Source organism: Bos mutus, chromosome 22 (assembly GCF_027580195.1).
Source record: "Bos mutus isolate GX-2022 chromosome 22, NWIPB_WYAK_1.1, whole genome shotgun sequence".
NCBI classification, from domain to species: domain Eukaryota; kingdom Metazoa; phylum Chordata; class Mammalia; order Artiodactyla; family Bovidae; genus Bos; species Bos mutus.
The window spans coordinates 43,405,654-43,430,105 of NC_091638.1; the positions used below are offsets into that span (position 1 = coordinate 43,405,654).

Consider the following 24,452-nt stretch of genomic DNA (forward strand, 5'->3'; position numbering starts at 1 on the left):
GCAAACCTCAGCAGACTTCCCCGGGAGGCTGTGTTGGTGCCAGGGCGCCTCACCCTGATAAACTACCCCCCGGGGCCTGCGGAGAAATAGAACATCCCCCAGTGAAAAGAGACGAAGTTCCCTGTTGAGAGGCTTAATCTGCATCCTTTCGGCCAGGGTTTGGGAGGATGGGTCAGAGCCTCAAACCACTTAGGGAAGGACACCATTCAAGAACACCCGGGGAGCTTATGGAGCAAATGTATTTAATAAGTTATAAGATACAATTTACAGTCGGCATTTGGTTCCAGTTTCACTTCCACGTCCCAGTTCATGAGGCCTGTGGTCCTTCCACATCAGGCTTCGGGCAGTTCCAGTTTCTAACAGGTAGGCTTTGCCAACACGCATCCCCAGCTGCTGCACCTCGGGGAGGGTCACCCACCGCGCCCCATGCCGCCCACAAATGCAATCGAGATGACAGCAGCCGCCTCGGGAGGGGTCGGCAACCAGTCTGAAAGGACGGCCTGCTCAGACCACACCGCACATCTGGGCCCTGCAGTCAGCCAGCAACCCCCCAACACTTTCATTTTTATTCCAAAGCAGGTATGCAAGAAGGCACGCAAAATGCCTTATACCCCGTTTTCAGAATTTTGCAGCTGCCCCTGGCTTTCCAAACAGCCTCGGGTGGCATGTCCTTGGGGCCGAATATGTTTTCCTTGTTTCTGCGAATGGCGAAGGACCACCAGTGAGCTGTGGTCCTTCCCTCCCCTGTCATTCCTTGACTTTCAGGCCAAAGGTCGGCAGGGGTTTCCCTTCTATAATTATTTTCCAGAAAAGGGCCACGCTGGGGCCGACTGGGGGTGGGTGTGGAGTGTCTTGTGGCGCAGGAGGCCTCCGCTAACCCTCAGAAACGTACGCGGTCTCGCCGGACGTGCTGGAAACTCAACAGACAGACCGACGGCTGGAGCGTGGCTAAGAACGGGGACTCGTGTTGGTTTAAAAAAGCGGGGGTCGGGGGGGGGTGGGCAGGGAATCTTTGGCAAGTGGGGGACTGCTCACCACTCAGACCCGGTGATTGAAATGGACTTTGAAAACAAAAGCCAAGATCTAGCTGTCAAGATGGTCACACGGAATGATCCCGCAGGGAAGCAAGCAGCAGGATGAGGGCAGAGGCACCAGGAGGCCGTTTCGGCCGGTCTGTCACCTGGGACTCTGCCCTTGGGGGCGGCGGGGGGCGGTAGTAGTGTTAAAACAAAGGTGTCCACCTAGTACCCCTTTCTCACATGATATGGTCATCTTCTCTAAATGATAGCATAGACTAGGTCTCCTCTTTTTCCCTGCCCCTCCTCCCAGCCTTGTTTTGTAAACTAACTAATTTCATTTCTTAAAAATACGAGCCTGGTCTGTTCTGGTTCTGTCTGGAGGGGGTGATCTGTGCCACAAGAGGTCTGATTAGCCAGGCCTATTGCATTAATTTTCACTTCTTTACTCCCCAACATGTCCCTAAAGAGTCAAGTTTAGGACTTCTTTCTGTACTAAAAGGGAAAAAAAAAAAAGAGACAATGTTTTGAGGATGGGGTTCTCAGACCCACAAACAGGCCAGAGGACTTTGTATAAAACGAGTTAACAGACAAGCAACAGAAGCAGCCGCCAGCATGGCTCCCCGGACCCGACGAGCAGTGTTTTAAGGCACGGTGACGTGGAACGGACTGCCGGGGATGTGCTCCTCTCCCCACTTCACGGCCAGGACGTAATCCCCCCGCTCCTTGACGACGTAGGTCACGTTGTACTGCTGGTTGCCCACGTGCTTCATGGAGACTTCTTCGCAGGGGGTGGTGGGCCCGTGGACCCCGATCAGCAACATGTTGGAACCTGGGGGTGGGGGTGAGGGGCAGAGGAAGGTGGTGACGTCACAAAGATGCACCCAAGAAGGCAGAGGAAGAGGAGGGGAGGTGGGAGCCAAAGCAAAGGTAGGGGTTACTGCCTACACTTCTTGGATGATGCTTGGGGCCAGTGAGAGGCAGGAGAGCAGAGGACTCATACAAGTTCAAATCTCTGCCCTGCTGCTTCCTAGGTGGGTGACCTTGGACATGGAACCTCACCTCTCTCTGCCTTAGCTCCCCCAACTGTAAACAGAGGGTGAAAGTGTTTTAAAAAAAGAGAGACCTCCTGGGCTACTGGTGAGGTTTAGAGGAATTGTTATATGTGAAGCCCTTAGCACATAGTAAAACGGTTATGTAAGTGCTGACTACTCTAATCTCATTTACTCTCTTGAGAACCTTCAGGAATATTATTATTCCCATTTTAGAGAAGAGTAAACTGACTTTCAGAAAGACACTTAGTAACTTTCCCAAGGGCACATGGCTAATAAGCACTGGGAAGGAAAGGAGGGAGGGAGAGAGAAATAAGTAAGTGGTGGAGCCAGGTTTCCAGCCAGATGTGCCAGATGCCAGGCCCCAGGCAACTAAATCACATTGACACCCAAATAAATACCCAAGTTCAGACTGCAGTTAAAGCAGCTAGTGGCAGAGAAGAGGCCAGGTTACTGATTCAGTGTGATGGGGATAATGAAACCTCTCCTATGTACCTTGAGGTCATTTGAAAAACATCAAGTGGCAAATCATTTAAAAATACTCAGCGCAGAATAAGATGATGAGCATGTGACACAGAAGGTGTCCCCCCACACCTCCCTTCCCCGGGCAGGGCCAGGGTGCCTACCGGCTTTGCTGCAGTCCACCAAGAAGGAGCTCTTCTGGCCCAGGAAGGCCTTCGAGAGCCCTGCGCCCTTGGAGGTCACCTTGCTGGCGTCCGAGGATGCCTTGGGGATGGCGCTGTAGCACGTCTCCGTCGAGGACCTGGTCACTGACTCCACCAGGATGGAGGAGGTCTCGTTGGCCGAGCCGGGGCTGACCAGACGCTGGCCTGGGAACCAGGAGGGAGCAAATGGGTGTGACTGGTCAGACAAGGCAAGTGCCCCGAGCAGAAATCCCAGGAGAGCCCCAACTCCCCAACAATGGGATCCAAAAGCCACCACACCTCTCCCACACCCCTCCAACACCTGGGTCTAAATGCCACAGCTTACCCATCTCAACCTGCCCACTGTCTTCTGTAGAGTCCTAGGGTCCTGCCCCACAAAACTTAAGATCTGGCTTTCTGGGAATATTAGGAAGTCTGGCCTTGGTTGACCTGACGGAAATCCCTGATCTGGAAATCCCTCCCATATAACCATGTGCCATCCTATGGACGCCTTCCATTTATATAAAATATTTCTAAGCTGTGTAGAGGTATGGGAGAACACTGACAAAATATCAAAAATGATTCCCTCTACATATTAGAAAGTGATTCTCTGAATTTTTTTTTTGGCGGGGTGCAATGCCCCACGGCATGTGGAATCTTATAGCTCCCCGACTAGAGAGTGAGCCCAAGCTCCCCTGCAGTGGGAGTATGGAGTCTTAAACACCAGACTGTCAGGGAATTCCCTAATGTTTTAAGTTAGTTTATTTTTAATGTAATTGTCTGCTATGAACCCATACTACTTGCAGGACAGTGAACCAAGCAGAAAGAGACATGATGATGGAATTCACCACAATATTTACAGTGGTTACCTTGGGTGGCGGGCTGTGAGGTGGTTTTTACTGTTTGGTACTTTTTTTAGTGTTCTCAAGAAGGCACGTTTTTATAAATTTATTTAAAAAAAAAAACCACTTTTGATTCTTTTAAAAGTGAAGGTTAGAAATGAGAGGATTTTTCAGGCCCTGATCAAAACAAATACATACGATTTCAAATATGTAAGCACTCCTTTTCTGTTAGAGACCTAACATGTTTTCTCAACTTCTACAGCCCTGCTCTGCCTCCTTATTCTGCAGGTTTTGAACATGCCATCCCTGCTGGCATGTCCTATTACTTCTTTACCCCAAGATTCAAGGCAGATTCAACGTATCTAAAATCATCCAGTTTCTACCAGTGGTTAGCTCTGCCGATACTGTAACAAGATCACCTCCCCTGCTAACAAGGGGAAGATTAACTTCAAAGTCATTTGGTCATTACCTGTCACCTTGGCCTTGAATGGGCTGCCCACGATGTGGTTGGGCCCGCCATATTTGACGCCAATCAGGTAGTTTCCAGGAGCCATGGGGGTGTACATGACCTTGTACCCTTCGGGGGTTTCCTGGCAATCCATTTTAACCTTGGACGGCCCTTCGATGGTGACGGATAATGTCCCTGGCCCTGCTCGGGTGGTATTGATGAAAAATTCTGACTGGATACCTGGAAGAAAGGAAGCGGGAATAAAGATCACATGAACAGCTGGAGGGATTGGTGGTGGTGGGGGTCTGAGGGAGTGTGCTGGGGGCCCTGAAGCAGCGGTGGGGCACACAGAGGTCCCCTCACAGAGGGGTCACCTTGGTGTGGGAACCCACCTGTACTAGCTCTGAGTTCCTGGCACAGAGAACTTCAGGTCCTGGGGAATGGTGACCCCTTCCAAGGTCCAGGCAGAAGTGTGGCTGACCTTCTGCCCGCAAGCACCCACCCCCGTTCTCCTCCGGGCACGAACCATGGCCGAGGGCGAGAAGCCCAAGTCACCATTGTGCTCCCGAAGTGCTGCTTCAGCCCCCGGAGGCCAGCTCTGCCTCCAGGGGTGGGGCAAGCGTGGGCCCCTCTGACCTTTTCTTTCTCCTCTGGGTAGACTTGGAGAAGCCCAGGCCGCCCAGAGCTGCCTCCTTCCTCCTCAGGCTCCTCACCCCAGACACCATCCTGTAGATGGGCCAGCCGTCTTTCTGGGATCTGCCAGCCCCCGCACTGTGCCCTGAACAACAGCAACAAGAAGGCGACGAAACAGCAGCTCTGCTAATTACCACTCACACCTCTCTGACTCTTGATCCTGTGCCCAGTGCTCTACACGCCCAGTGATTCCTCTTTAGCAAACAACACTGAGGCTCAGGGAAGTTCAACCACATGCCAGTCGGAGCTACAGGACAAGTGGCAGAGCTGGTATCGGAGCATGTGTGTGCGGCTCCGGAGCCCCAGCCTATCTGCTGGCTGGCTCGGAAGCCCTAACCCAGTTCCAGGACATTCTACTTCCTACCTGCCTGGTATACAAGGGCCCCCTGCACAGACATCCTGCCTTGTGATAGAAGGAAAGCTGGGCCAAGACAGAGTGCCAGCCAACGATCACAGTGGCGTTCCTGCCTGAGCCCAAGGCCCTGCAAAAGCCCCCAGCTCCCTTTCCAGTTCCAGGCAGGAAGAGGTAGGGCCCAGACACCCGCTGCAGCGCCCTCTATGGGGCACCCTCGGCATAGCATTCCCGTGCAGGGCTGTGCTCTTCCCAGAGCCCTGGACCCCGCCCCAGCTGGGAACTATTTTGGTTTAATTATAGCTCTGAGGCCAGAGAAAGAATTATTGTTCTGGTTATCAATAAAACAAAGGAACTGCTATCACACAACCCCAAACACAACCCAGCTGTTTCTGGAAGCTCCTGAGGCTCCTGTCCCAGCAACACCCACCCCCATCCTGTTCCCCCCAACTATCTCAAATGTGCTGTTCAGAAGCCCTCACGACAGCTGCTGCTGAAGCAAGGCTTTGCAGGTAAAGGGAGGAGGCTGTGCAAACAAGGGACAGGATTTCCAGGAAGTAGCTGCAAGTGACAATAAGGAAAAAGAGATACTTTTAAAGTGAAGATGAAAAGACCTGGCCTTGCTCTTGCTCCATCCCTGAGAAGCATCAGTTCATCATGACTGTGAGGGCCCAGAAAGGAAGACCAGGTGCAAAAAGAGAAATAAGGAATTACAGGACAAGAGCAACCTATCAGGTGGAGTTCCTTACTATCCCCGTTTTACTAGAACGAAAGTGGAGGCTCAGAGAGGTCAGACCACTCATCCCAAGTCACACAGCTGGGGACTGACTGAACTGGGATTTAAACAGAAGGTCTGTCTAACCCAGAGCTAGTGCACTCACCCAAGAGTGGATGGGAGGAAAAAAGTCCACACACAGGAGTTCCCTCTTACCACTGCCTCCAGCTAGAACCAGGACCCAGGACATCTGTGGGCATGGCCCTGTTACGTGTTATTTTTCTAGTGTAATATTTGCTTTTTCTGTTTGTTTTATGAAGTCCAAAATTACTGCTGCTCTTTTTAATTAATTAATTTTTTGGCTGCACGGGATCTTCGTTGCTGCTCTCAAGCTTTCTCTAGTGTCCCCCCGCATTGCCATGTGTGTACAGATGAGTCCCTGTGAGTGTGATGGAGCCCTACTACATCCTGAAGGTGGGTGAAGGGTGCTGGGCCAAGGTTGTGCTCATACACCTTGTGCAGAGTAGGGTTCCGGGAACATTTCATCAAGAAAATGGCTCTTCCAAGCAGAGAAGCCTGGAACTCCCTGGTGTAATTGCTGGCCTTCTCAGCCCCTCTGCAGCGAAGAGTCCCACCCCAAATTCTCCACATTCCCGTGCTTCAAAACCTGCAGAATGGACCATTCAAAGCTCGAGCAAAGAGATACAGCAAACCCACCCATAAAAACACAGGGAAGCCCGCTCTGTGCCGAGGGTCAGGATGCGGGCCCTCTGGCAGTCGTACACAGACACCTTTTCATTCCACACACACTGCAGCTGTGTAAGCCGGGGATGGAGATTTGGGAAAAGGCCTGGGAGCGGGAGGGCTAGAAAAACAAGACGCCTTCCCCTTGACAAGAGCAATATTTACACAGGGCTTGAAACAGACGCGCTCTGTACCTCCTGCTCCCGGCTGGGAGTCTCCCTGGAAGACCAGCTCCCTCCCTCAGCAGCATCCAGTGCCTGCAAAGCACAGTCTGAAACCCGAGCTCCTGAGAAGGCCTGTGTGCCAACAGCCTAGAGGAAGCACCACAGGCCCCAGCACTGCAGGTGTGATCCACCAGGGGATGAGGTGGCTGCTGGCGAAGCAGGAGACCGCAGTGGCCATGGTGGGGCCTGGCCTGAGGCCTGCTGGGGCTCCAAGTGCCAAGAGGACCCCGCCTGGGCTTCAAGGGTTGATGGTGCATCAGGGGCCAAATGCCCGCACTGCTGCTGCCTGGGGACCTTTCAAAGCAGCTGGGAAAACAGGGGTCCTGGTGTAGGACACCCCACAAAGCGCGCCAGGGGTGTAGCTGCTGCCTCGGGGCAAGTCAGCCACTTAGGAAAGCAGAACTAAGCGCCTAAGGGAACAGGCCTCGAGGCTGTGAACCCAGACAGATTTCAGCTCTGCCCCTCCAAACTAAGTAGTGTTGGGGAGCAGCCCAACCTTTCTAAGCCCCACGTTGCTAATCTGTAAAGCGGACATGTCCCAGGCCAAAGCAGTCCTGTGCCTCTTACAAAGGGCAAGCTGCTGGCCCAGAGCTCGGTGTGGAGCCAGACTAGATGGGCCTGGGGAGATGGGGAGTCCTCACACAGACCCCGTGGGAAGTACTGCTGAGGCCACTGTTTTGGCCCAGAGTCTCAGTGTGGCTAGCCAGCTGGTCAGTCACTCCTGCACCTGGGCAGGTCCCTCGGGCCCTTAGGATGCTTGTTCCTCGGGGCTGGTTGCCAGGCAACCACAGCTGCTCATCTCCTTGCCCATGGGCGAGAGGGGTCTCCTGTCTCACTCACCCAACCGGGGAACACTAAGAGCAGAATGTGTACACCCAAGGGACTCAAGAAACTGGGCTGCCTTCCTAAGAGAGCCCAAAGTAACACCCAGACGCCAGCCGTGCCCCAGTGGATCCAGGCCTGCAGAGAAACCCACCCTGGCACCTTGCCTGATAGTGACGCACTGGACGTGGCCGACACCCACCTCTGTGTTCACAGCACGGACACTAACTGCAGCCACCACGCGGTGGGCAGATCTGTAGGTCTTGACACAGAAAGTTCCTTAGGATGTCAGGTGACAACAGCAAGTTGTACTACAACACAAACAGCACTAAGACCATAGCTATTTAATAAAAGCAAAACTCCATGTCTGCTTCTTTAATGAACCGACTAGCCAAGAAACCAAGTGATCAAGACTGAAGACCAACAGAGAGACAATCTGAAGGTCCTCCCTTGATGTGTTAGCCTTCCTTCCTCCTGGACCCAGAGGGAGGGAGGGGCGAAAAGCACGATGGAACTTTACCTATTTCCTCTCTGCCCATATTTTTTACAAGCTAACACGCCCTATTTCTGTCAAGGGTTAAAGATGAATTTGACTGTTTGGGGATTTTCCCCTCCTCTGTTAGGATCAGAATAAGAAGGAGCCTGGCTGAGACAAGTCTTACTGCGGATCTGATATGTTTCTAGGAGCCCAGGGAGCTGGCAGGTAGGGGACCTCTCCGGAGGCCCATTACATGCATCACAAACTCTGTGGATCCTCAAAACGAGAGATGCTGTGTTGAATTGCCTATCAGTGTCCTGATCCTAAAAGGACCTGGCAAAGGAAGACAGCTGACTGCAGTTTCCCTGGGGAGGGTAGGCAGCTGGCTTCCCAGGGCTTGCAAAGCTTCATCTGCTCTTCCTTGGGGCAGGCTCGTTGCACACGAGAGGCAGAGGCAGCATGTTACCTGTGGAGCCTCCCTCAAGCCCTGCGCCATAGGCTGACACCAGGGCGGGGTTCCCCGCTTGTCCAGGCTCCCCGACGCGCACTTTGAAGGGACTTCCAACCACGTGGCTCCCGTTGAACTTGACGTCAATCGTGTGGATACCATTCTCGTGGGGGATGAAGCGAACAGCATACTTATCTGCGAGAATGAGCAAAGGCACAGGGTAAAACGGGGCCTGTGAACACAACCTTGATGGGTGGGGACAAGAGAGAGGAGGCCAACCTGAGAGGGCCCACCTGAGGTTACTAACGAGACCATGGTTCTCCCACAAGCCTAGCGCCCAGTGTTGGTGATCTAAACCAGACGGGCCTCTCTGCATGTCCCTAGGCTGCCCTGCAGGAAATGCATCCAGGTCCCGAACGCAGTGTTTAATCCCCTGTGGCCTCAGCCTCAGGGGGACGCTTCTTTTATGGAAAGCTCACTTCTGGCAAAGTTTCTCCGCTTGGCCACTTGTAGGGGGGAAAATGGTTTCATCGGACATTAATGCTCCTTAAGTAAGCTCCAAGCTAGCAGCTGCCCCACAAGGCAACAGCCAGATTTCTCACTCTGTGTTTGGGTCACAGCCTGTGGCAAGAGGATCTGTTAGCTGAAATGGGCTCCTAGAATATCCTCCCATCACGCACCCCTCAACAGCCTACTTCTTTCCTGAAGGGCTCTCAGCTGGGAGGCAGAGTCTGTTCTCTCTTGGCTGCTCCCTGGCTCCTCGTACCCTCCACCCGCTTTAGAACTTCTGTTGCTCAAAGTTCCACCCAAACCCTCTTCTAGTCTCTTCTGGACTCTCCCCACATGGAACTGTCACCCATATATCCTTCAGCGCTGCACCATCCCCCACCAGGGAACCACTCCTCCTCTCAGAAAGCCAATGTGTTTCAAGGGAAATTGATCCCACCCCCAGGGATGGTCCTTGACTGGGTCAAGCTAATGGGGAAGAGTGAGGGGAGAAATCCCTTTTCCCCCAAGCCTAATTCAATTAGCACATAGCATTTAGCCACAGGAAGTGACCAGGAAGGAGCATGTGTGTTCAGTGAGATAAGAAGGGAGGTTTGCTGAAGACTTCTGCAAAAGAAGCATCTTCTGAGAAAGAATCTTGAGGAGAGGATGTTTCCCTTGATTAGCATTGTGTGCTGCTGCAGCTATCTTGCCACCAAGAGGAAGGCTGTTGCAAAATGAGGCCCACAGATCAGAAGAAAAAGCAGAGATGTTTGGGGCCATGGACAAAGTAGCTGAATGGCTGAATTAAATTGTCACTGAAACCCATCTTAGATCCTGAACAGATCCCTTTAATGTGTGTAATGGACCCCCTTTATTATATGAGTTGGTTTGAGATGGGTGTTCTGTAATTTATCAAGAGCTGACTCACTGGAAAAGATCCTGATGCTGGAAAAGACTGAGGGCAGGAGGAGAAGGGGACGACAGAGGATGAGATAGTTGGATGGCATCACCGACTCAATGGACATGGTTTTGGATGAGATGGTTGGATGGCATCGCCGACTCAATGGACATGGGTTTGGGTGAACTCCAGGAGTTGGTGATGGACAGGGAGGCCTGGCGTGCTATAGTTCACGGGGTCGCAAGGAGTCGGACATGACTGAGCGACTGAACTGAACTGAAACTCTGTAATAAGGCATCGACCAACCCTCGTCCACCCACGGCCACTGTCCTGAGTTTTCCTAACTGCATCATCGTCTTTCTACCCTATCGCCAAGCTACATGTAACCTTCCTGAATTCACTTTCATTCCTTATGGCCAACTGCGCTCTGCCCTAAAGTCCTTCCTCTGCATTTCTAACACTGCTGATTTCTCACATGGACCACTCTGGGAGCATCAGCTCATGACCATGTCTTTCAGATGAACCAAAGCACTCTTTCTAATCTGGTCTAATCTGATTATCTAATGCTAACCCAGGTTTCAAGTGTCTACCCTCACTGTGCACAGAGCAGGGCACACAGCAAACACCCAGCAAGGGCAGTGGTCGCAGGGCCCGTCCTCATGCATCAGGGCCCACACTTAATGTTACCTTCTCTGAGAAGTCCTCCTGACCGCGTCAAGGCAGAAACCCTTTTCCTCTCCTGCTCTGATCATCTTTACCATTAGATTCTCAAATCTCCTGTGCTGTTGGTGATCAGCAGGGATCCTCATCAGGGCACTGCATTTTTCTGGCTCACTCTCTCTAGGTCCTCCCTAGAGTCTGTGCTCCTCCTTGAGGAGCAGGAGTCATGTCTTCCTCAGTCTTACCTTCCTGTCAACTCTTGACACTTCATATTTGCTCACTGCAAAACGGTCTTGTTAAAGCTGATTGACATCACACAATTCCATACACCAACCAAGGTGGCGAGCAAGAAAATCCCATGCTAAGTCCTATTGAGGACTCAGATTATCTCTTTTTTTTTCTTTTGGCAGCAAAGCTTGCAGGGTTATAGTTCCCCAACCAAGGATTGAACCCAGGCCCTCAGCAGTGAGAGTGCAGAGCGCTAACCCCTAGACCACCAGGGAATACTACAGATTATCATTTACATCAATCAACCTTCCCTTCAGAGTAAACTGAAGTCAAAGTGTACTTATTCATTTCATAAGGTCAACAGTAAAAATCTGTGATATTTACTTAAAAGATGAGAACATCACAATGAATGTCATGTGAAAGAATTTGAAAAACAACCGAAAATAAAGACATATTTGTTAAAAAAAAAAATAGAAGGGGTGTTATATCTCAAAGCCTGTCCCTAGCAAATGTTTATACCCTCATTTGTAAACAGTGTCTGGCAATAGCAAAGGGAATCCGAAGGCCCCGGAAAGGCCGACGACTCCTCTGCTGGGGCAGTCACTTGCAGAAACATCCCTGGGTGGGGGCGCTGGCACTTACCTGGCTCCAGCTCAGACACGTGGCATTCCTCCACGGCTCCAGAGGGGCTGTGCACCTTTGCATCGATCTTGCCTTTTGCCCCGTTCAACCTTATAGCAAAGGAGGCTGGCTGATTAACTTTTAATCCCGATTCCTAGAAGTCAACACATGAGACTTGTTACAGCCCTTGGCTTTCTTGCTCAGCAGCACACACCATGCCAACCTAGGATTCCTAGCGGGGGGTAGTTCTCATGCAAATAGGCCTGGAACATGTTTTATTATGTATTATCTGCCAACAAAAGAGCAGGTGAGTAATTCCACATTTCCAGCATTAAATATAGGAAAGCAGAGATAAACATCTGCACAGTCTTGTATCTAAACCATCTTGACTCAGACATGGTTCCTGGGTTTGGAGATTCGAGACATCCTGGTCAACAGGACTACAGTTTCAGCATTCCAAAGAAACCTGTACAAGCCAGAAAACCCAGGATCTTCCAGATCCACCCCCAGCAACCACCAAAAAAAAAAGAAAGACCAAAAAAACCCTTCCATTCTCCACCCCAGTTTTAGAAGTAACCTAGCAGCTGATAAAACCATGCAGTCACTAACATGAACAAAGTTTTTTTTTTTAATCTCATGGGTGGAGATGGAGAGAACTTTTAATAAATCTGTAAAGGGCTACCCATGATTTTTCTTTCAAGCAGTACTGCACGGTGGTTAAAAATCAGCAGGACCTGGGGTTGCTGCCGTTTCCTAGGTATGTAACTACTGCTGAACCTCTCTGAGCCATAGTTTCTTCATCCGTAAAAATGGGCATGATAACTAAAATCTACCTCAGAGAGCTGGTACAAGGATTAAACGAAGTTGTGCATTCAAGGCACTCAGCATAGGACCTGGCCCATACATCGAATAGTTTTAAAACAGAAATGTCAGCTTCTCCTTATATATTAACACACATTTAGAAGTTTTCAGTGTCCCCCCCTCCACCAAAAAAAAACATGGGAGAAGTATAGCTTTTGCTCTTTACTGGATGAGTTTCACTCTCCATGGTTTCGCCTGGAAATTGTATCCTCTGCTGGGAAAAAGGGATTAGAAGTTCAGATGCTTGAGGTATTTCAAGATTGGCCAGTCCTGAAGAGCAAAATTTTACAAGGCAACAGTTTTGATGTAAACTTGGTCGGACGGCTACTCAGATGATAACTCTCAAGCAGCACGGCTCATACTCAACGTGCCACCGAGGCACCCGAGGGTCTTGTGAAAATGCAGATTCTGATTCAGTAGGTTGGGGCCAGAGCCTGGGATTCCAGGTTTCTAGTAAGTCCCCATGCGATGCTGAGGCTGCTGGTCCAAGGATTACACCTTGGCAAGGCGCTAAAGCAGTGCCGTCTAGTTGAGTAGTCACTACTCACATGTGGTTTTATATATATATATAAACTGAAATATATATATATAAACAAATATATATATAAGCTGAAATCAGTTCAACTGTAAAATTAAGTCCCTCAGTTACACTAGCCACATTTCAAGTGCCCAAGAGTTGCAAGTGGCTCACGGCTGCCCCTGGAGATATGGGACATTCCCACTGTTGCAGAACATTCTACTAGACCGAGCCACCCTAGAGTTACAGACGAGGGAGGAACGAACCCAAAATTACAGAGTCTTTGATCACCAGACCACCCCCATCCAACCGCCTCCCCTACAGAATGCCAGCCGACTCCAATTTTCTAAAAAGTCTCAAACGCGAGACAAAAACAAGCCTGTCTTTCCTAACCAGGCCCAGATGTTGCCATGTAGCCTGCTAGTAAACCTCCAGAAAATACTTTACATATCCCTTGGCATCAAGTAACAAGGGGAGAACAGGGGACCAAGTTGACACACAAGTCCGTCCTGTTGTGGCAGCGGGTTACACAAGCTTAATGGACACACCAGCCTGCTGCACACTTATTTCAGTATTTCATGACCAAGCTGTCGTAAGAGGATTCGACAGAAGTCTCTTGGAGGTGACTACTCCACATCAGCTCCTTTTGGATGGAACCATTTACGTTACCTGAATCCGCTTGCCACTAAATCCTCAAGAGGGAGATAAACACCTCGGAAGATCCAAAAGAAATCTTCGAGATGCATGAAGGCAGCTCTGAGCCCCTCAACAAACGCTGGGTTTATCTCCCTCCGTAGGTTTTAGTTAAGTTGGCCACAGAAGCGACTTCTGTTAAGAAGCCTTTAAATGAAACACAAGGGAAACACCTGCACTGCCGTGACCAGTCAGCACCCGTGGCACTCACCGGAGGCCGCTCCAATCTGCAGACCGTGACTCTGGCTGGGGTTCTGATCGGGTTCCCTAATGTTGGGGACAGCTAGCAGCACCAGTTTCCCTTCAGGAAGAGTCAGACTCTCAAATATTTTAAACCGAGTGCATGGACCCAGGTCCAAAGATATCAATCATCGATCTGAGATACAAGGATGAGTTTTCATCCATCCGTTATTTTCAAGACCCAGGGGCCACCGATGGTTCTAGAGGAATCCCTTTAACCAGAAATCATCTTTTGGGATTCTGGTATTATTTCACAGCCAAATTGCTATAGCTGACTCAGACAGCTAGTTATCTTCAGTGTCCTAAGACCCAAAGGGATCCCCAATGTTCTTAGTTTGCTGAAGACTCTAATGCAACCTTGAATGGTGTGCCCTCTTTAAGCCAGGGTGAGAAACTGCACTTCCTGCCATTCTAATAGGTTGGGCCACGTAACCACCTGCCACAATGCCAGGACTGGCATTAAGGTGGCGGCTATTAAGAGCAAGGTTCTGGAGCCTCACTCTAGCTGGCTCCTACGAGCTGTATATTCTCTGCACCTCAGGTTTTCTATCTTTAAAAGGAGGGTCAAGAAAAACCTATTCACCAGGCTGTTGCAAGGACTGGGAAGTAACACCAATACAATTCTTAACACAGTGGCTTGCACACACTTATAAATAAATCAGCCTCGTAAAAGAAATCACAATTGACTTTCTCGAGGAAAAGGAAGCCAATGATAGCAAGCTGAACATCACAGAACTGTTAGTTTTGCGTTTGTTTTGTTTTAAAAGCCTTCCTTATCCCTTAACCAACGATTAACAGGCCTTCTTTGTTTCTCTTGGATAAATATTTAGAAAACAAACTCATTCCCAAATGCTAAGGAGTTTTGTTGACCATGGCTGCTTTTTGCTTGCCCCAACAGTCTCCTGTCCTAAATGTGACTCTGCCCCGGGAAAGCTCCCCTACGACTGGCGGCATCTGTGGTCAGAATGCGCCGGGGCCCTTGGCACAGAGTCGGAGATTGAAGGGGCCGTGGGAGTCCAGGGCCTCACTGGTCAGGCTGTGGCCAAGGAGATGGATGTTTCCTTGCGTCTCACCTGAAGGCTCAGAACAGTGAGGCGGCGGGCGTCGTCCGAGGGCGCGATCACCGGCACCACATAGGGACTTTCGGGAATATGCTCGTCATTGAACTTGATGGAGACCTCGTAGTTACCTGTGGGCAGAGGAGAGTCCCACAGTGTCAGAGATCCCGGGAGGGCAGTCCCAGAGCAGCTGCCTGGTTCTGGGAGAAGAGACCCCCCCCCCCGCCACAGCCCACAGCACCCCCTGCCCACGGTTGTATAACTGGCTGGTTCAGAGAGGGTCACCCGGCTCACACCAGGCCAACGCGATTTTCGTAGTTGAATGAGGGCACATATTCTTTTATTTTTTTTCCATCTTAGATACTGTGTTTAACAATTTCAAAGACTAAATCACTGAAGTGTGTCTTTTGTGCTTTGCCTGCGTATATGTGAGCCCATACACACATCAACATCTGGCCTGTATGCCCAATTTCTTTCCAAAAGAGAGGCTTATGACCAAGCGTTGTATCAGAAATTATATACTTAAGAATAAGAATGTTTCATGTAGCCAGGATCCCATTATTGATCCTGAACGATGAAGAGTAGGACAGAAACTGTGACAACAGGGGTAGAAGCAGAGTGATGACTAAAGAAAGTTCAAAGAGGAAGGGCGGGGACCCTTAACCTGGGCTCAGCAGGGCTGCTGCACAAAGGTCTGTGCGCAGGACTCAGGAGATCCAAACTTGGATGGGAGAAACCTGTATCTTTATTTCTACTAACACCTAACTGTACTTCAGCATTGCCCTCTTCTAGAAATGCTGACAAGAAACCACAGTGCATTAAGAATTGTGATTTTTGTCACCAAAAAACAATCACTTTTCAGTTTTATATGTATCCTGACACAGCAGTTATACTCATTACCACTTAGAAACTACAGGAGTTAACAGACCATCACCGAGTCATATGATTTAATGTATTCATGAAAACCTGTATACATTGCTAAGTTACTTATCTCTTCCTTTAAAAAGATTTTGAAAACAATACTTTAATTGATTTCTTTTATGATCCAAAGTAATTTATTTCATGTGTTTAAAGATATTTCCTGAGATGGTCCCCAGGGCCCTCACCAGATGCCAAAGAATCCATGGCACAGGACAGGTTGAAACCCCTGTTCAAGGGAGCTCAGAGGCTGAGGCCCCTCTTCCGGGGCAGACACACCGGCCACTGGTGAAGGGCGGGTCAAGAGAGGCTGCTCAGTGGGGACAATGAACCAGCTGAACAAGAGCACACAGAGTGAGGCCAAGAGAGAGGCCAAGAGACAGGGAGAACAAGAATTCCTGCCCCTGCAAGGCCTGGGGGATACACCACAACTGGATTTCTAGGAGACATGCCCATGTGCCCATACAGAAAAACTCCTCTTCTACTGGTGCTAGCCTGACGAGTTTCTATTCCTTACAACCAACCATCCCCAAACAAGGATGATGTCCTCCATTGGCCCCTGAGTACCTACCAGGTTCCTGGGCAATATAAGACACACCACAAGATCCGTTTTTATGGTCATCGAATGTAATCTCGGCCTTACTGGGGCCCTCCACGGCGATGGAGAGGCCCCCGGCGCCTGCCTCCCGGGTCCAGATGCTGAACTCCGCTGAGACAGAGAAACATCTGGTCAGTGACTGAGCCCTGGTGCTGGGTTTCGTTTGTTCCCAGCGCTTTCCTCTTTCTCTAATCCCAAGCAGAGCCCAAGCAAGGGCACTGCAGATGTGTGCTAAGCACCATCCATGACTACACAAAGTTCATGGCATCAGAGCGTCTTTTGAATACACGCAAACCAAGCCAGAACAAGATGAGATTGTGCAGACTGTACAGATTTTCCCACCCAGCAACCACTACTGCAAGGGACCACTGCCATCAGTTTTAAAGAATTCTAGCATGTTCCATACCTGCAAGATGCTCTGCAAACAGTTTCATGACCCTGATCCTCTCTGAGACACTCACAACACTCACCCTTAAATTACAGGCTCCAAGAAGTCCCTCATGGAGACACTTGTTTAGTTTTGGATTAGCAAGCAACTCCCAAATGTCTTTAGCCACGGAAGCCTTGTTTTAAAGAAAGCCCCTTCATACCACCAGTCAGAATCACACATACAAAGTCTTCCTTTCAGCACAGGGTGAAGGGTACAGGGTGCTCACGCCGCCAGGCTGAGCTCAGTCTTCTCAAACAAAAAGAAAGCTGCCCAGAACGCTCACCCGGAACTCCGGCTTCTCCTCGCTCCAGGCCAGGGCCGCCTGCCCGGACCTTGTGGGCACCCCCTTCGCCCAGCGGCCCCACAGTGAACTGGAAGGGGCTGCCAGTGACGTGCTGGCCACGGTACTTGACGCTGACGGTGTGAACGCCCATCTCCTGGGGCACGAACCGGACGCAGTGCGAGTTCTTCCCCACCGGCACGATCTCCGCCTCGGTCACGCGGCCAGAGGGGCTGGTGACGTGGGCCGACATGTCACTGCTGTCAATTTCTGAAAGGGGGCAGGGAGAAACAGAAGGGTCAGGACGAGGGCCTGAGGTGGAACAGGACATGCAGGGCAAGCAGAAGAAGGCAAAGTGAGTGCAGCCCAGGGGTGTGGGGTGCTCAGGCTTCCTCTCATCCCAGCTGGATGCTTGCCCTCCTGTCTCCCTCAAACCCCCGGGTGCTTGTGGTCAGCATGGAGAGAGCAGGGCCCCTCCGGCCACTCAGTGCAGAGAACGTTCTGGGGGCACTGTACAGCCCTCCTGGCTGGAGCTGAGTTAATTCAGTCAGAAGTAACTCAGAGTTAATTCCATACAGAGGTATCAAACCAGAGCCTGAACTGATAGTCACAGGGTGTAAATAACAACGATGATGGCTCAGATGTTTCTAAGCCAATGTGACATGGGGCTATCGGCATGCTTACAGGGACTCTTTTCCACAGGTAACAACACAAAAAGCACTGTCAAGAAGCACTGGCATTTCTTCTAGGTAACAAGTCTAAATGCATTTAGAGGAGAAAGTGAACTTGGGTTGGTTCCAGTGGCAAAGGGAAAACCACGCGTGAGCAAAGCTTTGAGCAAACTGAAGACCAGAGGCTGCACTTCCAGAAACACAGCGCCTTGGGTCCCCAGCATTAGGAAGCAGACTGTGTCTGTTCCACATGACGTGCTCAGCCATGCCAGCGACTTGTGCTTGCATGACACGGTGGAGTCAGGCGTGCCGCAAGCAAGGTGACCAAGTAATGCCATCATCGAGGGCAGCACAAAACCGCATCCTGCAGCCCTACGGGTTCCGGGTAGCAACTCATGACTCTGAGCCCTGAGGATGCAGGAAGGAGGTTGAGGGGAGGTGTCCCCACACGGCCTGGGTCTGCAGGGCCTCTGCTCCCTTCTAGTTGGCGAGAGGGGATGCTTTAGGTAAGGAGGGGGAAAGTGAGTCTCCACCAGAGTCATCAGGGAACACTGAAAAGAGGAAGGAGTCAAGAGTCAGATGAGACTTTAGAGAAAGGGTAACCGTCCTCATCACACAAAGAGAAGACACAGACAGATAAAGGGAACAGGAAACATAATTCCCCAAATAAGGAAAGTGAAGAAATGAAAACACAGTTCATCTGCACAGTGACTGGAGAAATGGAGCTGCAAACTTTCTTTCCATCAGACTGATCAGTGTGAGAATGTGCTACTCAGTACCGGTGGGGAAAGGGAGAAACACCAATATGTCTTCTGGAGGACTGGCTGCTGAGGCATAGCGGCATTTGAAATGTGTGAGCCCAGCAATCCCATTCCTGGGCATCAGTCCACCGTGATGAGAGATGTCACAGGGCACTGATTAAAGAGGTCAAGGGATGGAGATGAGAGTACCTGAAATGATGGTGTATGTACCTAGAGGTGAAATGGACTCTTATGCAGCCAATCAAAGATGATGGGGAAGTGTATTTTAGTGTGGAAAGATGCCTACAATATAGTGAGCAAGAACTGCATCAGTGCGACCAGAGATGGAACCTGTCTGTCTAGGAGGCTGGAGTCACCCAAGGTCCAGCTCTGGACCTCAAACATGAACCACAGTCTCCATGGATGGTGGGATACCAGGTGACACTTACTTCCCCCGGTTTTGAACATATGAACTTTCTTTCTTTTTTTTTGACCACATGGTAAGGCATGCAGTATCTTAGTTCCCCAACCAGGGATTGAACCAGCGCATACTCTCTGCAGTGGAAGTTTAGAGTCTTAACCAGCAGACCACCAGGGAAGTCTGGCACATGAATTTTTATGATCATAATCCATGCATATCTCTTTAAGGTTTCTTAGTCTGGACACTCCAGTAATGAGGTTTCTACCGACATCCAGAAAGGAAGAAACCATCAAGTATTGCTGCGAAGGCAGAGCAAATGGACATGGGACAAGTTAGGAAAGATGCGAGACACTGGAGTTTTATCTAGAAGCCAGAAGTTCATCACAACGTGAGCTTCATCTGAAGACTGTTTAGATTTTCTGTCCTCATAAAATCTACAACTCTACACACCGCATGCCAGAGGAGCCTCAAGTGACTTACACAGTCACTGCTTAATAGAAAGAAACTGGGCCACATTTCAGACAGACTAAGGCTGCTGACTGGCTAATTTGGGCAAAGGGCTAGCTGTGGCCCAGCCACCCACCCAGGCTCGCACCCCAGCCCTCATTCCAATTTTAAGAATGAAAGGGACAAATGGGAATCAGAAAGATGTCACTGGGCTGACACCTCTTTGCAAATATGAATATCAGTAGGGTCACTTCTCTCACTGTTAGTCCAGCTAACAGACAGTAAATTCTCAAAGCTTATCTATTTTTCCCCCATGGGATGTGATAAAGCTATTTTCACCTGGAAGAAGGATAAGTAAATAGATTTACTTTTCATGGATAGGCCTCTGTGAAAACAAGTAAATAAATAAAATTAAATTCAAAAAGTAGGAAATGGCAACCGACTCCAGTATTTTTGCCTGAAAAATCCCATGGATGGAGGAGCCTGGTAGGCTACAGTCCACGGGGTCACAAAGAGTCAGACACGACTGAGCGATTTCACTTTCACTTTCAAAAAGTAGTCCCCCATAGCAGACACGGACGGTACCTTCTGGGCCAAGCCCGGACTTGGATTCCAGTAGTGCCCACTGCCTGGACCCACGAGCCCCTCAGGCTCACCTGGGATTTTCAGGTTCAGGTCACAGATGCTGCCAACAGTGGCCACAGACGGGGCTCGGCTGGTACGGGTGATGCTCTCCTTGACTCTTCCCTCCCCGCTGATTTTCACGGTGAACGGGCTCCCTGCAAAAACCGAGAGGGCCCTTGAGAGCAGCCCAGAGCCCACAAACAGTGTCTACGGAAAACCAAGCAAGGGACGCGGACAGCAGAGAGACCACACGCACCAGGCACGTGCTCGTCAGCGAACTTGGTGGAGACGATATAAACCCCAGGCACAGTGGGGAAGTAGGAGACCTTGCAGGTGCCGTCCTCCAGGTCCTCGGTCTGGATGTCCACCTTGCTAGGGCCTTCCACCGCCAAGGAGATGCCTCCGTAACCTGCAACACAGTTGCCCGGGGCCGCTGTGACAGCAACTCATCACCAAGGGGAGCAGAAAGGACCTCCACCCCTGCAAATGCTCCAGACAACAGAAAAGACAGTAACAGTGGCCCTGTGGGACAGCCCTGGGCAGAAGAGTCAACTACAGGTTTCTGCACTGAAATAAATAACCTGGCTGAATATGGCCTTGACCATACCTTTTTCTCAAGGCTCTCTACTAACATCCCACCGACCACCTGGGGAAGATACATTCCCCCTATGCCTCCAAGAAAGGCATGCACTGCCTGGAGGTTTATTACCAGCTGCAGGCCTGAGAATTTGACATTTCTAACTGCTCCTAGATGCCTTGGCTGTCCTGCCAGGGACCCACTAAGACAGCAGATTTAAAGCTTTAAGAACTTGAGGAATCAACAGAGAACATCAGCCTATCAGGACCAGAAATTCTCCAGCTCCTTCCCTGGGGAATGTGACTTTGTCCAGAAGTCAGTGAAGCAGTCCTTCACTCACGAAGGCAGAAGATCATGACTCTGGAAGGTGGAGTAGCTTGGAGCACTCCAAGCTAATCCAGACCATCCAAGAGCAAACAGGAAGAAACTCCTCATTTCCTTGAAAGTCCTGCTCAGCTAAACATGACCTTGGGCCAGCTGGCCCAACATTCTTAGCTTAGGATGAGGCAAGGAGACCCTGGGAAGCTGAGAACAATGGTGGGAGTATCGATAATGAAGCAGCTCACGCCTAACCCTGGGCTGCAATGATAACCATGTCTAAAGATCGATAGCTTGAAGGATGCTTAGAAAGAAAAGAAAGCTGGCAGGATAAAAAGGCAAAACAATCTGAGCAAAAGAAGCCAGTTCCAAAGGACTGGGCCTCTTCCCCTGGGTCCACCCCCATACACACCTGCATCTCTCGTGTCCACAATGAAGTCAGACATCTCGAAAGTCCGGCCTTCTGACAGGCCACGGCCATAGACTTTGGCTCTGCGGGCATCCCCAATCTCCGACTGGACCACCATGATGGATACGGGGCTGTTGGCCACGTGGTTGCCGTTCTTCTTGATGCTGACCAGGTGTTCACCCACCTCCCGGGGAATGAAGGAGATGCCTGGACCGGAGCACAAATTGGGGTTTGTGGGTGGGAGGGTGAAGTAAAGGGGAGGAAGCAGAAGGGAGACAAGCTTGAAAGAATGGAAACAGGACTTCTTTCTTTACTTTCTAGCAATGTCCAAGAGGGTTGTCAACATTCCAAGGTGGAAGTGTTTGGATTCTGACCATGCATGTGACCCAGTGGGTTTATCACATCATATTTCAGGATGCTACCAATCTCCCATGCAATGGCTGGGATCCTCAACATGGTGGGAATCCCCAGCTCCCACTCAAGATGGCAACCTGGGCTCACCGATGTGATTGTTGGGCAGCCTCTTCAGGAGACAAGGCTCGTCACGACCGGACGGGGCCTTGATGCTGGCCGTCAAGGTGCTGAGGTCAGTCTCGCTGATGTCAAGCAAGAAGTCGGCGGCTGAGCCCAGCTTCACCTGAGAGCACCGTCTGCTGTCGTCTGGGAAACACCACCCCAACACAGCTCGGTTACACATGGTCACCCTGACTCTCCAGAGCCCTCATATCACACACCATTTACAGGTGGATAGGCAAGAATTAGTTAAGCAAAGTTAAGTGGAAAAAAAAAAAGTGCCCCAGACAATGATTAGACCTAACCAAGAAAGAATGATTGCTACTTATGCCTGGTTACTGGGAAGACTAGTAGCTGGCAGGAACTAGAGACCTGGGTCCACACAGACCATGTTTATATCCCACTGAGAGCAGGATTCAAACACACAGCACAATGGGAGTCAGGAGCAGAGCTCTGAGTCAGATAATCTCCACCTGAATCCCAGAATACCCATGAACCTAGCTGACCCGCTGTCTTTCCAACCCTCAGTTTTCCCATCATTAAAAGGGAGACAAAAATCTATCTAGGAGTGACGTTGATGGGCATCTTTGAGCTCATTCACTCATGCAATACATATTGTTTGAATGCCTCTCTTTGAGGGCTTCTTTTTTGGACCCTGAAGTCAGACTGGAACAAATAAGTGCCTGAAATATGGTGCGCTTGCTTTTCCTGGGATTGCGAGCTGAAGGAGGAATTTAGCCCATCCAGTGCTGGCCTTGCACCCCTAGTTTGTTCCCAAGGAGTTGCTGTGAGACTTAATCTCAGACTTATGCCTAGCCTGCTGCTCCAGGTCTGAGGGGAGAGGCCTTATTGGAGCAGAGCCTCCAGGAAGCCAGGCGACTCTACCTGTGATCTTGGCTGTGAAGGGGCTGCCAGGGATGTGTTTGTCATTGTACTTGACCAGGATGCTGTAGTCGCCCGGCAAGGTGGGCAGGTAAGTCACCGTGCACGTCCCATCTTTGTTGTCAATACAGCTGATTTCGGCCTTTGAGGGTCCCTCAATAGCCAAGTCCAGGCCACCTGTGAATGGGAGGAGAGGGAGAGACCATCAGGGATAGGGTTTCTTTGTTTTAAAGTGGATCACCACTCATCTGGAACAGCCCTGATGCCAGGACAGACAGACAGACACAAGCCATGGAAGCCACAGGCAAGGCACGTAGGTCAGAATAAAGTGATTGACACACAGTGTAAGTGTCACGGGGAGGACACTCCACCCTCTGAATTCTTCCTGCAAGTGACCCAGAGGTTCTGTTCTTCCAGATGTGTGGGACGAGGAAGGGATGGAACCCCACAGGCCAATCACACATACAGGAGAGAGTGTCACACACAGACTCACTGCTGGTTGGCTGATGCCACCAAGAAGATCCCATTGGAACCACACATGAGAAATGTCTGTGGTGACAGAGGGCACAGGCATAGAGCTTTATCTAGAATAAACTGCTACATCATTCACGTGGCCCTGGGGATACATGTATAGGTACAAAAAAAGAAAAATGGTATCTAATGAAATACACTTAAATTTCAGGCGAGTCACCAACAACACTTCATAGTATGACTGTGACTTTAATCAGAACATAAAGGACTTTAAAATTTCAGTTTCTGGTGAAAGACAGAGGAGCTCTAATAAGAGATTCATATGAGAGAAAAGACAAGATAGATGCTACCATTCAGGAGTCTTATTTTTAAAGGCTTCCGTGGAATTGCATTCCCTAAACTCTCCGATAGCCCAGAACTACAGTACCTTCTCCGGCGTCTTCGGTGACAATGGTGAAGGTGGCGGTTTTGTTGGCCACTCCGTATACCAGGCCTGGGCCGTACGCAGACACACTCCCACTGTTGGGGTAGTTCACGTAGAACTGGAGGGGGCTCTCTGGGTTTGCAAAAAACACACACAGTGTTGGGACTCTGAAGGATGATTCACCTAACAGCAGGGGCAGGCGTGTCCTGGGCAGAGCAGAAGCAAGCGTGTCCTGGGCAGAGCAGAAGCAAGAGGAGACTGCGGGGCTCCATCCTAGGACATGCAAGGCGGGGCTCCTCACTGTGGACCCTTCTGTGATCACACGAGACAAACAGTCCTGAGGTGGAGGGAACAGCTCCACAGGGTGGGAATGACCCCCACTGCATGGAATGTGACTGGGAGGGCCTTTGGGAAGGACATTTGCTTCTGGCTTTCAAAATTTGTGCTTTCAGCCTCAGGAATCCATCTCACTGTGGTCCTCTGGCCCACCTACTCCAACCCCCAACCCTGCACAAGGACTTCAATTTTCAAAGTGGTCAGATGTAAATTAGGACAAGATGCCACAGTCCAATGATGGGGGGTTGGTTAAATAAACACTGGACTTGTAGGTCATTAAAAATAATGAGGGAGATCTATGTATACTAACTCAAGAGATTATCCACATGTGTTGCATTAAAAAGAGAAAAAGGTGTTTTTACTACTGTTTAATCTTTTATAAGACATACTTCATTTGCAATGAAAATACTTGTTCACCAAGTTGAAAGATGACTGGGTTTTTTTAGTATTTTAATATTAACCGGATCAAGGTAGGGAACTAGCAAAAGGGGAAAAATTAAAATTTAACAATTCTTCCTAAAACTTGTGTCCTTTTTTTGGTATGCTGGAGAAGGAAAGACTTTTAAATGGGAAATTTTTATTCTTTTATGCTTTGGCTAATTATGATTAATTAAATACTTGGTAAAAGTAGAAGACAAAAATAAATAGGA

The 24,452-nt window shown here is 50.0% G+C and overlaps 1 protein-coding gene across 7 annotated transcripts in view; it reads right to left on the reverse strand.

Annotated features, from left to right (window-relative positions):
- Positions 1 to 225: 225 nt before the first annotated feature.
- The window catches only part of FLNB (filamin B), a 139,449-nt gene continuing 115,222 nt past the window's right edge, over positions 226 to 24,452 (reverse strand). For 6 of the 7 annotated variants that reach the window (XM_070360584.1, XM_070360583.1, XM_005898994.3 and 3 more), the window contains 14 exons: positions 23,470 to 23,598; positions 22,575 to 22,748; positions 21,678 to 21,836; positions 21,180 to 21,383; positions 20,129 to 20,281; positions 19,905 to 20,027; positions 16,973 to 17,239; positions 16,233 to 16,370; positions 14,759 to 14,874; positions 11,396 to 11,528; positions 8,497 to 8,673; positions 4,024 to 4,242; positions 2,695 to 2,898; positions 226 to 1,848 (listed from right to left, as the gene is read on the reverse strand). In XM_070360584.1, the coding sequence (XP_070216685.1) occupies positions 1,661 to 1,848; positions 2,695 to 2,898; positions 4,024 to 4,242; positions 8,497 to 8,673; positions 11,396 to 11,528; positions 14,759 to 14,874; positions 16,233 to 16,370; positions 16,973 to 17,239; positions 19,905 to 20,027; positions 20,129 to 20,281; positions 21,180 to 21,383; positions 21,678 to 21,836; positions 22,575 to 22,748; positions 23,470 to 23,598 (2,384 nt within the window). In that variant the 3' untranslated portion in view covers positions 226 to 1,660. Of the gene's footprint in view, positions 1,849 to 2,694; positions 2,899 to 4,023; positions 4,243 to 8,496; positions 8,674 to 11,395; positions 11,529 to 14,758; positions 14,875 to 16,232; positions 16,371 to 16,972; positions 17,240 to 17,653; positions 18,192 to 19,904; positions 20,028 to 20,128; positions 20,282 to 21,179; positions 21,384 to 21,677; positions 21,837 to 22,574; positions 22,749 to 23,469; positions 23,599 to 24,452 lie in introns of those variants that run through there. The other variant, XM_070360585.1, reaches the window with a different exon arrangement.